Source organism: Pempheris klunzingeri, chromosome 16, assembly GCF_042242105.1.
Source record: "Pempheris klunzingeri isolate RE-2024b chromosome 16, fPemKlu1.hap1, whole genome shotgun sequence".
Classification (NCBI taxonomy): domain Eukaryota; kingdom Metazoa; phylum Chordata; class Actinopteri; order Acropomatiformes; family Pempheridae; genus Pempheris; species Pempheris klunzingeri.
This window is the reverse complement of record NC_092027.1, coordinates 17,932,480-17,948,039: the sequence shown is the minus strand read 5'-3', so window position 1 is coordinate 17,948,039 and position 15,560 is coordinate 17,932,480. Positions and strand designations below refer to the sequence as shown.

The window sequence follows — 15,560 nt, the reverse complement described above, 5'->3', positions numbered from 1 at the left end:
TTTTGATCCTTAATATACGAGTTTCTTCAGTCATGTAATAAGAGGCAAAGGCATTGTGGAAACCCTGATACCCCCTGCAAACCCAAGCATTTTTTTATGTGTTCAGTTGGGAAACCTTTTTATAGTCCATCTGAAATCACAATCGGTCATCCCCTCTTTTTTCATTTAAAGGAAAAGAAGGGGTATTTGGATATGATATGGTATTAAATATAAATATCTTCTTTGTGGGTGCTCATTTTCAAAAATCTGGAATTCAATTTCAGATCAATTTCTGGATTTTAAATTTCTTTGTTTGTTGGGGCACTATGTATTAAAAACTTGGATCAAAAGCAACTTTTGAATCTAAAATTGTGGTTTCCTCTCAAGGCTACTGCCCTCAAAGTTCACCCACTGTTATCCATTCACAAACATATATACCATCACACTCACAGGCATGTCTCTGTGCTTTGGTTATGAAGAAGTGTAAGGGTAAAGAGTATGAATGTAAAAAATGTAGAGGTATTTGGTTACATATTTCTTTAAAATAGCTAACTATTTGGCAAGAATTCAACTACTTTAAAAAAGGAGGCAAGTATTCCCTCCTTCCTTCCTAGTATTGACATAAAAAGTTTCACAATATCCAGCATCTTCATTTGGTCACTCATTGAGATTTAAATGTTAGAACCAACAAAATAAGAGTTCCATGTTGAAGGGCTGCTTCTGCAAAGACTGACCAAGCTAAAGACGTGAAAAATATGAAATAATTGGCAACATTTTTGGCTTCGGTTCAGTTAAAGCACTTTACACTTTCAAATAGGAATAATCCAAAATTGTAAGAAAATGTGGTCTCTCTTAAAATAATCTTTTAAAGGACAATAAAGAAAACCATCAAAATGTTAAAATCTTTGGGTATCATTCATCTTGGTTAGAATTTTTTTGGATAGGCTGACATGGTGAAACATGAGCATTGTCCGTGCATTCTGGCAACTATCACCTTTAAACATCTTTAGCTGCCAACTCAATGTCGTTGAGGTCTCAGGGTGACCAATTTGGCACTTGGACAGTTAATTTGGCAGCATAGTCTCTGTTGTTTTTTGCTTACCTTCAGAATACCATCAGGTTTGTGTAGATCAAACAAGCATCCTGCTAATTTGAACCCTTTGTCTTTGATGGACTTCATAGAAAAAATACTTCGTAAAGGACTTCATAAAAAATAAATTAATGGCTGAAAAGGTCTTTGAGGTCCACTTTTCTATGAACTACATCCTCTGCACAAATACGTCTTTGGAGATGGACGCTTGAGTGAGTATTTGAAAGCCATGATAGAGCAACAATAATCAACGAAGGCATGCTACATAGCATGGCTGATAACAAAAAAGTTGAAGATTTCCACCATAATTGGGCATGTTAACAGAGACAAAAGGTGACTTGGTTTGAGCAGGAGGTTGTTAAGCATCTTGTTGATCTCTGGTACAGTAAGGCTTGTGGCAGTGAAATTCAGGCTCTGCTACAGTTATGCTCTCCATGGTAGTCATCCTGGTAAGCACTCTCTGGACCAGCCTGGTGGTTGGTGGCTGGCATGGTACACTGGCACTAGCACTGGTTGAGGAGGTGGTTGCTCAAGGGAAAGGCTTATGTTTTGGTTGAGGTAGGTTAGTGCAAGCAGAAATCATCAGGTTAACGCTGGCATCAACTATGGCTCTTGTCAGACTGAGGTAGCTTTCTTTGGAGGTGCACATCTTTTGGGCGAGGAATAGTTGAGTAAACAATGTCTGTTTATGTGGTTCTTCCAAATGCCTCTTGATAGACAGTAATTTCTAATCAGATATTCACCGCCGAAAGGTGTTCACAAAGGCCACTATGTTTTTTCCCTTTCTTATTGCAGAGGAACTGATGGCAAAGTCAAGAGTTCTGTCACAACAGACGAATTGGAATGTCCCTCTCAGGTAAGACTATTTGGCTTCATTGGGGTTTTAAGACCGCAGTGCACACATTCTCATTTCAGCTCACTAGAGGGAATCTGAGAAATGAAATATTTTGGTTATGAAACAGACTCTCACTAGGAAACTGACGAGTGTTTGTGGTGTACTGATAAAAACAATGTGACAGGACCTAATCTGGGAGGGCTTTTTGAAGACTTTTTGTACATGCACATGTGCATGTGGACAGGCAATAAAGGTAATAAACTTTGGTTTGAGATGCCAAAAGACCAGGATGCCTCCTTCTCTATACACATTCTGTCACAATTTTGTGGAGGCTACTTTCAGGTTATTAGCAGCAAGTTGTTGGGAGGCTCTGACTAACCCATATCAAAGGGTCGTGTAGGTGCTAATTAATGGCTAGGAGATCCTAAGTGAATAGCAGACTGTTGGAGTGGAGGACAGGCATGTGGATGATATTGCTGACCAGTTTTAGCCAGTGTCCGTGCCAGGCAAACCTGACAAGTGCTGCTCAATGACAACCTGGCACTGTGCTGGACAGACCACCTGCTCACAATAGCAGAACAGGAAGGAGACAAGAGAGAAAAAAGACAAGGAATTAGATATCATGTGTCTACAATCATTCATACATGTAACAGATGGACTTGTTTTGTTTGTTCATTATCTGGTTAAATGGTCAATATGTTAAATCAAAACCTACAACTACATCTAAAACTGTAAGGATGGGGATCAGCTGCTAAAGGTGATTGCCAGTTCATTTACTCTGTAAATGTGTTCCTTGAATTTTTGAGTTTTAGTCATAAATATATTTTACAGCCATGTCAGAGTAGAGCCAAAGAAGATGCAGCCCAGACTAAATGTTCAGTTGGAATGTCAGACTTAAATGTTGCTTGTGGCAAATGTGTGCCTTCTCCAGCACTCTAAATATGTGCACACTGCAGTGTATTTGCAGTAAGTTTACATTTAAATACTTCTAAGCCACAGAAACTGTTAAACTTGGAAGTGAACTTTTAACTTGTAAAGATCCACTTATCCATTTATAGTTTATATGTTAAATTAAATAGAATAATTTGTTTCTATACTAAGACAAATACTTGAAAATGTAACGAAACTGCACTTGACAAATTAAGTCATTGAATATAATTGAAAAAGCTGTGACAGCATATTCCGACTACCTGAGGCACTGACTCCATTCTGGGGTGGTTTCCTCCATCTTTAGGGATTCCATTGTGTCTTGTGTTGCCCCTTGGTACAGACCAGTTGTCCTGAATACCTTTACTGCAAAACAGACTGGAAACAGGTTCCCTGAATTTGTACAGATTCTGCATAACTTCATGTTTATATAAACTGAAGAACAATTCATGAAGGTACAAGATTTCAGAGGCCAATGAGCTAGCCTGGGCAAGGTTTTTGTATTAGTAAATATAATACATAATGAATTGGATTGTTATTTAAAAAGAATATTAATAGTGTATATTGTAGCATGTACACTATATTGGCACTTACCTGCGACGGTATCCAAACATGAGGAAGAGAACACAGATGATGATGCAAGCGGTGCCAATGTGGATGCCAATAACAATGCTGCCCAGGGACGCCTCTCCATCCCTGCACTGACACAGAAGGCCTCCTTCTGGAAACAAACACAGCTTTAATGAGGAACATCCTAATGATGGATAAAGGCAAAAAGCTAAGCCATTCTAGCATTTGGCACATATATATTTACATCCATTCATTATCTATATCGCTTATCCATCAGGATCGTATTGGAGCTGGAGCAAATCCCAGCTGCCAACAGACCAGACTTCCTGGACTGGTCACCAGCCAACCACAGGGCCAGGGCCAAAATATAGAGAAACACAACAATTCCCGCTCACATTCACACCTACAGGCAATTTAGAGCCACCTTCTTTGGACTAACCCTAAACAGGAGTAACCAGTGTAACCACACAAGCATGGAGAGAACATCCAACAGCCAGGCCCAGCCAGCCAGCAGGCTCCAACCTGGACCCTTTTTGCTTTGGGACAACAGTGCTAACTACCACTGTGCTGCCCATATATTTACATATTATATTTAACTTTTTTGCAGTATTTCATATACTGCTGATATCAAAGGCAGTGGGTGGACACCCCATACAATTCTGTTCACTGACAATTGTAGTCTGGTGGTCTTGTAGCAATTAAATAAATTAAAAATAATCATACTGTGCCATGAGTTTATTTGGATTTTGCCAAGATACATGTGACAAAAGAACAATCAACTTTTGTTCAAAATTTTTTTATTAGCCTTGAAAATAATAACATGTTTGGCCTTTTGTACCACATCACCTCCATACATGTCTCTAAGAGTGTCTTTGTCTAAATTCCCAGTTTGGAGTCACAAAATATCACATTAATATCAACAAAGTTCTCACTCGAGGCTTCATTTCGTGTTCTCTGTCTGAATTGCCCATGATGATACTATGACAAATTTCCTCACTTGTTTCTAGGTCTGATTTTTAAGATGTCTGATGAAACATCAGATTATTATGTATTTCCAAAACTAATGAATTTGCAATCTGTTTTACAATATTCACAGGTGTAATCAGAGAAACTGCCGAAAGCTGTTCTAGTGCACAGGCTGCAGTCATACTCACTGGTGGTTTGGTCACTCATGCCTTCCTCTGCCAGTGACACAAGTCTTTTGGAGCAGTCACTCTCCCCGTTTCCATTGTAGGCCACCAGTTTGACTTCATACACTGCACCTGGTTCTACAACAGAGGACCCCATACAAAGTCAGTCAGCAGTTTGAAACAATTCTTTTAAAATGTGATGATTTGTGTCTTAAGTGAATTTCTGTAGATATGTGTTTTTTAAGCACAATCATACTCAATTACATAGAACGCAATTAAGAACGTAAACTGCACCAAACCTAACAATCAGAGGGAAAATTTGATTAAATCTAATTAAGACAATTTTCAAATCCTCTACAATTTTTTCATCATATTTTTTTCAAATTTGATTCGATATTAAATATTTGTGAATTGTCCACATAGTGACAGTGTGGACATAGCAAAGACGTTTTAAAGAGCAGAGATTGACTCATAATAGACTAAGACTGACTCAGGTACATCTGTAGGCTCATTTATCTGTCAGTAATCTTCTAGTTCTCAGCATTTATTTACACTGAAACAGGGAGAAATATCTTTCATGGTCAGCATGGTCACCTTTTGAATTTTCTTTACTTTATGGAATTTATTATTATTATTATTATTATTATTATTATTATTATTATTATTATTATTATTATTATTATTATTATTATAATGATTACATGTAGGGGGAGTCTTAAGCATATATGCATGTACTTTATTTTAGGTTATACAGTTTCCTGATAGTTTGAAAGGTATTTGCCTTTAAACAAACCGTCTCAACAGCGGCGGACGGACGGAGGGCGCCACTCGGGGATGCAAATTATTACCGGCAGCGCCCCTCCAGCAGCTGGCGCTCTAGGCGACCGCCTATATGGCCTATGCCTAGAGCCGGCCCTGCGTTTACTGTGTAAAGTTACGAGATGCTATGTTAAGTCTGTGACTTAACATTAACACGTTAAGTCTGTGACTTTACATTACTTAACTTAACTTAATATTGCTCAGTAGCCAGTCCTAGGGCAGCTGATGCAAGTAAAGTTCTGCATCATTTTCAATACCTCAAGCAGGTCTATTGTATTTACCATGTATCGTTCATCAATTGGAAAAACCCAGGCCAAACTGTTCAGTCAAAGAGATTTTGCCACTTACTAAGTTTCAAAGACATGTATACTCTACATGTATACTGTTTAACACAAGCAAGTGTAAATGGCCCAGCTTTAAGCTTCAGTTTTAGGCTTTAAGAGGGCATGTCAGGGATGAGAGGAATGGGTTTTCTGCGGATCAAGGTAGTTTTATCAGTACATGCAGAGACCAGGTTGACACAATGCACAGTATGAGAAGTTAAGTGTATTGAATATATAACCCAAATGGCAGCCACTTTTTCCCTAACTATCCAGGAAACATTCTACGCTTGCTTATAACATTTGGATAAATATTTTTAAACTGTATATCTACTTGTTTCACAACATTTTGAATGACTGTATTTCATGATGAACCTAGAGATGAGAATGAAGCTCTATAAAGTTCAGATCAGCTGTCATTCCCAAATTTAAGAATGTTGAGGCCCAATTTGAAATCCAAAAATCTCCTGCGGCCCACCCAAACCTTTAATCACAACTCTTGATTGGCACATGAGACTAAGATGATGTATTTCCCTGTATTTTTTATTTTATAAACACAGCATATATTCACATATTCATGTGAACGTGGGCCTGGGGCACTGCAGTGCTAATTAATCATCCATCCACATACATGCAACAACCTGTAAAGCAACAAATGTAAGAAATTAAGTGCAATAGTTGTTAAGCCTGTGTCCTGGCTGTTTGACAATGGGTAATAAAACGCTTCTAGATAAAAATGTTCAATATCAGTGAGAAGAAAATGTCACTTGAACATTGAATCGGGCAAGCATCTCATTCTGATGCAGTTATTACAGTCAATCACAGCTCACTGCCATGCAACTTCTGAAGTATCAAACAACACAAAACAAAGCACAAACTCTCACAAGTCCATACATTGACATTAACACAGCATGCACTCCAGTCTCTATGATACCAGATTATGAATTGAATTACATGTTAGGTACATTTAAATTATGTTACCGGAACTAACCTAATGTTGCTGCATAGCAGCTGTCAAAGTCTTGCTGTATGGCTGAACAGACAGCTTTAGGCATAGGTCAGGCTCAACATTTAGTTTATTCCTGTGCTTTGTCTTTAGAGCCAGTAGAGCTGTTCTCTGGCTGCTGTGGATCATCAGCCAACACTTTTCACCACTATTAGTCATGTTATTCATATATTCAGTATTGTCATGTTATTATTATGGTTGTTTTCTCTCTCTCCTGCTCCTTTATGGAGAGTGTCTTGAGATAACATACACACACATACACCATTCCCTCACTACAGATACTCACCCAGCGCAGTGATGGTGTGGGCATTAATGTGACAGGGCAGCTGGATTGGCCCCTTGAAGACAGTGTGTGGGACCCTGCGATACGATAGCCTGAAGCCCTCGGCCTTGCCAGCCTTACCAGAGAGCTCCCAAAGGACCTGCACGGTGCTAGAGTTCACCGCCTTAGTGAAAAAGGTAGGAGGGGTTGGCACTGGACAAAGAATGGACAGAAAAATGAGAGTGACAAGGGACAAATGTGGTTATTGCAGCAGCTTACACAAAATGGATTCAGCAAAGAAAATACAACCAAATATAAAAACCACTAGTAAAGCACAAGTAAAACTGATATAAGGTATTATATTGCAATTTAATTTTACAATTGAGTGATATTATTGCAAAATATAGCTATCATTCGTCAAACTATGTAAAGACTGATGAAGATGACATTATATATTCTTGGACCAAATTGACAATTTAAATTGAACGGCTTCACTTGAGTCTTAGATGTCTCCATTATTGTTATTGCTTCTTTGGTTACATAATGCACCTTTTGACCATCAGGTGGAACTCAAAAAAGGTTGTGTAGTGCCCAGTACTTGGATTCATATTTTTACACTACTTAAGTGTAAAACAAGTTTTTTCATGAACAAGAATTAGGTAAAGAATGCAGAATTGAATAGTTACTGATTATAATCATTCCTCTGATCCATAATGTCCACGAAGGGATCCTCCCTTAAAGTGTGTAATTCTGAAACATTCTCACTTGATTTGACAGATTGAGATACTATAATGCATTTTTGCACAGAACTCGGACTCTGTATTTTGACCACTTTTTTCTATAGTGGAGTCGCTGTAGTCGTCAATTCATAGTATGACTGCTCCACAACGTCATATAATGCATCAAACTGAACTTTGTCCCATCTCATCTCTCTAATATTTAACTGCTATTTTTTCACTTGAATCTTTTCGCTTTTTAAAACATTTTGATCATGATGTTTCAAAAAACCCATTGTCACTGATTTTCTCTCTTCTGACATCTTTTTGATGATGACCAAAATAATTAATTGTCTGTAAAATATTAATGAAAATGAATTAGCACAAGTGATTGCCTCATGGTTACATCAGTGTTTGATGTTCTTACCGCCCCCTAGTGTTGTAGCTACCACAGTGTGGGACTGCTGGCTGGCTCCCACAGGAGAATAAGCCTTCAGGTACAGAGAGTAGGTGGTTGCTGGCTCCAAGTTGGTCACATCATGCTGAAAAGTGCCTTTGCTGATGGCTTCCTGCAGCTCTAGGCTGTCAGGTTCTGGATCACACACACACACACACACACACACGTTTATTATTATTATATTATCATATTATTATAACATAACACAGTAAAGCCTTATCTTTCTACAGCAGACTCTCCTTGTGTATGTGTGTGTTGACACCCACCTCCTATCTTGCGGATGTGCAGGACATATCCAATGATGCTGTCAGTGACATTGGCGGTTGTTTCACTCCATGTGATCTGTAGGGTGTTGGTGGACAGGACGGTGACTGTGAGGCCCTCGGGGGCGCCAGGCAAGTCTTTAGCTTGGGCCACAGCCAGACGAGCACTGGCCTGGTTGGTGCCAGCACTGTTCTCTGCAATGCACTGATAGATGGCCTCATCCTCCAAGCTAATACGAGTCAGAGCCAGAGTACTGCACAGACAAGACACAGCTGCATCAGTCCACTGCTGCTAAGAATCACCTCATCACCTGCTCTACTGTTAATGTTAGTATCACTAGTACTCCTAAAATTACAGATACCAAAACTAATACTTCTTCTACAGCTACAATTATATTTTTACAACTGTGAATACTTTCTATACTTTCTATAACTATAATATAACTGTATGAATATAATGATACAATAATACAGTGACATCACTAAAACTGTTACTAAATACTAATACTAATAGTATTTCTTTCAATTCAGTTATTTGCGTGAAAGCTTTAGAAACAAAACATCAGAATAACTAACTAAATCAATTGATTAATTAAGAAATACACTACACTTGCCCATAAAGTTGGAATCAAATGTTTTTTACCTCTTCTCATGAACTGATTGTGACAATGTGATTTATTCTTGATAAATAAAGTTTATATCTTTAACTTTAACTTAACTTCAACTCAAACTCTTCCAAATATATCACAGTGAAACTTAAACCACAATGAACCTGCAAACTGTGTATTCAGGCTTTAACAAAATTGGGGGTATTGAACTCCAGGGGTATTCCAACTTTATGGGCAACAGTGTATATCCTCTAGTTACATTTCAGCAGGTCATTCACTGTCCCTCAGGTTGTGGCATACTGAGATATGTTATATTGGGCAGCAAGATCTGCCATATCTTCTTCTCCTGGGAATAAAATTATTTGGAGAGGCCAATAAGCTCTTTGAAATCTGAAATTAGAGAGGTGAGTTTGTTGTTTGTAAATGTTCCTTGTTCTCTTGAATGTTTTATGGTATTTTAACCCTTCGGTTCACCTTTCGCGGCCTCGCTGTTTCGCGGATTTTTTTAGTGCAATTTTAGTGCATGCTTCTTCTTTTTTTTACAGTGTATGAACGCGCATTGTGTTCTGCGTCCTGATTGGCTAAGGGACTGTAGACCAATGTCAATCAATCTCCGTGCCGTGTCTCTGTACAGTACAGTGTGACTTTTAAGTGCTGCCGCCACACGGCGTCAAAGTCACATGTCGCACGTTTGAAAACGTAAAGCTGTGACACAAGCACGCAGGTGCTCAATTCAAAGACTGTTGGAAAGCGGACACTTCAAACTTTTTACAAGTGTTTGAATTTTGTCGATCGGCCTAGTAAGACAAAATTTATGAAGAGCCGAAGTCGCGCACTACAGCTCTTCTACGAGTTAGAAGATGCTGAATCTGGGGAAGAACGTTCTGATTCTGAGGAAGACTCCTCCACTGGAAGACAGTTTCAGAGGATGAAGTGGATGCTGCGCGTGAACGAGACGAGGTGTCCGCGCAGACCCCCGCTCCTCCAAAGATCCAACTAGTTCCTACTCGGATTTTGTGTTTCTTTTGCACTTTTACATACAGTGTGTCCATATATTATGTCAAAATAAATAAATACTTGTAGAATCACATAGGTGAGGTTGTGCTGAAAAGAAAGACACAAAGAAAGGCAAGCTAAGCAGTTTTAATGGGACACACAAAGGTAAAATGAAAAGTAGTAAAAAACGCCGTTTTACCCCAGACTCTGAAGGGTTAATGAACTACTCTTGCTATTCCTGCTGCTACCACTTTCATTACAAGTCTTGCCTATATGACTACTACTGCTTTACAATGTTGAATCACCATCTGGGCATATTAGGAGACTGTCTTTGGGTCCCAGATCATCAGGGGCCACAGGGGCATCTGGTCTGTTTACAGAAACTTAAATTAAATTAAAAAAATGTTTCATTCCAACAGTGAAATTAAATACGCACACATTTCTTGAAGAATATGTACCACACTACAAGATGATTTTAAAATGACAAGGATTCTTTTGGAGCTGTGTGTAACAAAAAGCAATTTCCCCCTGGGGATTATTAAAGTAATTCTGATTCTGATTCTGATTCTGATCAAGGTAGTTACTGATATTCTACCTATTCTAACCCTTTCTTATTGAGGGGCCCTACACAAAAACCTAGTTTTAGCACATATATTGTCAGTGACTATTGTGTCACACAGCAAACCTGGGTCAGGGTGTTCAAGCAGCGGAGAACTGGTTTATTTGTTTTCTAATTAAGCCTCCTTGTGTGGTCTGCTGCATGCGTTCTAGGCACTCACATACTGTACATCCACAATACAAACAGTGTGGGAGTAACTGGGCTGTCAATAGTGGCAGGTTAGTCCTGCCCTACTGTTCCTGCAATACAATGTCTGATAATACTGCCACGTCTTTCATTTCATCTAGCCATTGTTACTACAATTACACTACCACCACCTGTAAAAATCAGTCATAGAGGAGATGTAACTGTGTTTTGTGATATATTCATGCAGTTTAACTCTCCTCTTGAGATTAGCTAGTTGGTGAGAAACTAATGACCTTACCTCCACAATATAAGGCTATTTTACTTTAATTAACTGAATAATATTAATAATCAGCTCCAATATCCTATCCTATCCTATCAGTAGCAACTTGAACACCACAGTATGTGGTTACAATGAATGTTAAAATATGGAATACATAGCAGTATTCCATTATTCCATAATTTAACAATATATAAATACAAACATGTCATAATAAATCAATACACGGTATAAAACCAATTTAATATTCCAATTGATGAATATTCATTTTATGTCAATGTTCAAAACAGACATCATACACATCATCAAAAGGGTCTTATGGCTCAGTAACTCTTTTTGTGCTGTGCTGCCATCGTGTGTTACGACTGTTAAATCCAGGGTTCAAAATGCTCTGTTGTATATTTGAGATCCTTTCTGCAGACTCGGCTTTTAACCAGCATTTGAATGATACGACTGCCATCACTAAACCATAACTATGGTCTGTGGCTCCTTTTCTCTATTCTTAAATAACTGAATATAGTTGACATCTACATTTTGCCTACTTTCAGGGATACTGTCATGACATAATTTGATGACTCTGACTTTCTTTGTGTTGCAATGACATTTAACTTTATAGTCAATAGGCATTCATCAGATGTATTTAATGTTCTTTTTATGCCAAAACTACCCATAGGAATACATTTTCTGAAAGTTCAGTTTGGTTGGAGAACTGCAAACCAAGGCACTTTGGGTAACATGTTAGACTTCCTGCAGTTACTGCATGTAGATTTTCATGTTTTGTTGCTCTATTGTTGATTATTTATTAGGTTAAATCACATTTATCTACTTTTGCACATTTACCATGTGGATTGTATTTGTTTACGTATGTTTTATGTATTTAAAGACCATTTTTCTGTGTGACTGTCCACACTGTGAGTGCACAGCTAAAAATGGAGAGATTGAAGACATTCTTATCCTCAGTCCCTTGCAAGCTTGCTTACCTATTGTTATTGGTCAGCTTCACGTTGTGTCCGGGCATCAGGACTTTGCCATTCTTCAGCCAGATGAGGTGAGGCTCAGGAACACCCTGGGCTACACAAGTGAACACAGCGCTGCCCCCTGCTGGTTTTGACACAGACTGTGGCCACTGTAGGAACTCAGGAGGAGCTGAGGAGGAACAGAAAGGGAGATGAGACAAAGTGCAGACAACAGATTCATTTTCCTCTGAAACCCTGCTGCCCCCAATAGCCTGCTTTTAGCCCTGGATAACAGCTAACAGACACTGAGACCTCAAATGCTAATATCAAAGAGAAATTTATTTAAATAACATATTTACAATTTATTCAAAGAGGACTGGTGAAAACATATCTAAAATCTGATCTATGTCTCAGCAGTTAACTTGGTGATTGCAATGTTATTACTGTTATTAGCCAAAACTATTTTAAGGGACAACAAAAGTAATTTCACAGGACAATATAAGTGTTACATTACAGAAAATGCTGTAAGACTCTAAACCAAGCATGAAAGTATTTCTAAATACACACACACACACATACACATTCAGCCCACTGACCCCTGCCAGTCCTCAGCTGTCCCTGGACAGATGTGGGTTGACTGCTCCTCCTAACATTCAGTTCAATATTAGAGGCACAATAGATATGCATATATATGTTGGAATATAGACAGTTGTCCTTAAGCCGTACAGCCCCTCCCCACTTCAGCCCACACTCAGTGTCTCATTGATCTATTGACCTGAGCACCAACTGTGACCCCACATCCCCCAGTCATCCTATGAACGGGGGGGGGGGGGGGGGGGGTCTGGACCAAACTAGCTGACTTTGGTCTCTCTCTCTCTCTCTCTCTCTCTCTCTCTCTCTCTCTTTTCCCTCAGGGCTGTCCACCTGTCATCTTCTGTCCCACCATTACATTAGAAACTGTCATCTGAACGTTCATCAAATATGTATTGAATGATTCTGTTGACCTTGAGTTTCACCATGCCTCACACCTTGTCTTATTGTGTTTTGCCCCTTTCGTTTGCAGGTTGTTTTGGGGGTTCCACACATCTGTCTCCTCCATGGTACTGAACACAGCTAGATTTACATGTGTGTAAGCCAGACTGTGTCATTTTCCTCGTGAAACTGCTAATTATATTTTGGCCATTTCCTTGTGTCTAATGCTACCTATGATGAGTCATGTAGTGTGTGTGTGAGACAAGTATTCTAATAAGTAATGCTTATTTTTAAAGGTCCTCTAATTTCTTTTTTCTTAAGTTTACCTAGAAATAACTATGTATGGAAGCATACATAATAAATACAACATTTATTTAGGTTTTTCAGAAATAATCAGGAAATTAGATAGTAATTATGTAATTGTATGGTAAAGACTACAGTAAGTACAAGCACACACAAGCATACATTCAAGTCTTTATATTTGTTGAATTATATAGATGCTGTGTACTGATTATTTCTCAAAAATCTCAGTCTTACTTGGAGCCTTCATTCAGACAACATTGGTAGGTGCAGCTACAAAGTAATATATGTGTGTGTTTGAATTCCTACTAAAAAGGAACAAATTTGATTCTACATTTTAAAGAATGGATGTATATAATATGTGGTGGAAATTTGGTGGAAAAGCAGTTAAGTATTTACTTTAGTACTTAGTACCATAGTGTACAAGTGCTCTATTATAAGTCCAAGCCCTAACCACAAACTCTTCATAAAGTATCGTAAGTAAACATATAGCATTACACTGAACAGGTGCTAGAGTGGAGTGTTATATTATTAGATATACAATATGATTGATAAATATTACTGAAGCTACATTGTTGGAGCTTATTTCATACTAATGGCTGGTTAAATCAAAAAGTATGCATAATATTTTAGGGGATAAAAATGTTTTTTATGTAATTAATTAATTGGATTAGAGGTGTAGAGCAGTATAAAATAGGAATATTTGAGTAAAGTACCTTAAAATTGTACAGCACTTAAGTAAATACATGGGACCAACTCTCATCCCACTTCTTAAGTGGATTTCCACTTACTACACTCGCTATGAAATTATCAGTTCAGTTATCATATTCTGAAAATACTTTTGACTTTCTATAAAAGTGAACAGAATCCGTTATATAAATGCATAAATTCATAGCAGTGACCTATATGTTAAATCAATTCTTGGTTTCTTAGTTTTTAAACTAAAACAATAAATCTGATAATATGCATATATGACTATATTGTAAATATTTGTTTTTTGTCAACAGTTTGCACAAAAAGTGACATAACTTCTCCTGAGGGAAAAAAGATTTAGGTGCTCATATAAAATGTGAGAATTAAATAAAAGCCCTAGCTGGGATCTGCATGACAAAAGATCTGCAACCCCGCTCATCTGGAAAATGTGGACAACAACGAGGAGGCAGGAGGGTGTAAGGGATGGGCATATATAATGAACCATTCTCCAAAATGGCTAGCTATCTTTTGTGTCTCCCTCTACGTGGTGACACCCTGTTTGCCCTCACCCCTCTGCTGGGATGCTATCCATCTTTCAGCCCTATGACCACACCTCCTATCTGTCCATCCTGACCCCACTGCCTCCTCTCTCACCCGAAAGTTCTCACAGACATAAGCTCTGGATCCTCCTGTCAAGGTCAGGGGTCAGGGGTCAGGGGTCTGAGGTTGCAGGTCATTCCTCACTCCCATTCCCTTCCCCCTACATCCCTCTCCTGCACCTTGCACCCTCCATAGACTGTCTAGTTGTCCTCCACTTTTTGTCTTTATGTTCTCCTCTCTGTCCCTTCATCCTGACCATGACCGTGGACTCACACAGAGGCAAAGTTCAGACATCTGCTAACCTTCACAGACACAAACAGCAGCCAGCCGTTTTTTAAACATGTCCCTGTAGTTCCATGTAGTTCCCCCTTTATAAGATACATTTATGAAAAATATAAGTTTGTGAATGTGTGAAAAGATTTGGAAAATAGGAGAAATTCTTAAAATCTGTGCACATATGAAAACAACTGAAATATTACGGTTTTTGTTTCCATGCATGTTCAGTGTTAAACACAGTAAGACTACTTAGTGCTGAATTTTCTGCTTTGTGTACTCAAATGATCACAGAAGCAACTCTTTTTTCCATGAGTCTTTCTGTAATCTAACTGTTGATATACTGTCATTTGTACAGAAATTTTATTGAGACATTATATTGCACATGTAGGTTGACAGGGAACCACAGCATGTCTTAAACTGAACACCTCAGGGGGAGTTGCAGTGAGTTGAGTTCAATGTTGTGGGCTGAAGCTTGTTTTGACCTTTTCCGTTTACTGGTTGAGGAGCTCACTGAAAACTAGAAGTAACACCAGTTAAGAATTGCTAATGCCACAGCCGTATAGCATAAGTCATATTTTCATATTCAGCCTATTCATATTTAGCCCAATGTCAGCAGGGATTGGCTCAAGGCCCCCGCATGACCCTTACATGTAGTGGAGTCAAAAGTACAATATTTCCCTCTGAAATGTATAACATATTGGAGCTAATGTATGCACTCACTTTCTCATATGTCTTCACAACACCTGTCTGTATGCAAATACGC

At 38.5% G+C, this 15,560-nt stretch overlaps 1 protein-coding gene across 1 annotated transcript in view; it reads right to left on the bottom strand.

Moving 5' to 3' along the window:
• Positions 1 to 2,152: 2,152 nt before the first annotated feature.
• The window catches only part of LOC139215676 (immunoglobulin superfamily DCC subclass member 3), a 30,084-nt gene continuing 16,676 nt past the window's right edge, over positions 2,153 to 15,560 (bottom strand). The window contains exons 7-14 of the mRNA XM_070846707.1: positions 11,981 to 12,146; positions 8,378 to 8,628; positions 8,082 to 8,246; positions 6,963 to 7,151; positions 4,556 to 4,669; positions 3,426 to 3,552; positions 3,095 to 3,209; positions 2,153 to 2,465 (exon numbers count right to left, since the gene is read on the bottom strand). Of these exons, the coding sequence (XP_070702808.1) occupies positions 2,391 to 2,465; positions 3,095 to 3,209; positions 3,426 to 3,552; positions 4,556 to 4,669; positions 6,963 to 7,151; positions 8,082 to 8,246; positions 8,378 to 8,628; positions 11,981 to 12,146 (1,202 nt within the window). The 3' untranslated portion in view covers positions 2,153 to 2,390. The remainder of the gene's footprint in view (positions 2,466 to 3,094; positions 3,210 to 3,425; positions 3,553 to 4,555; positions 4,670 to 6,962; positions 7,152 to 8,081; positions 8,247 to 8,377; positions 8,629 to 11,980; positions 12,147 to 15,560) is intronic.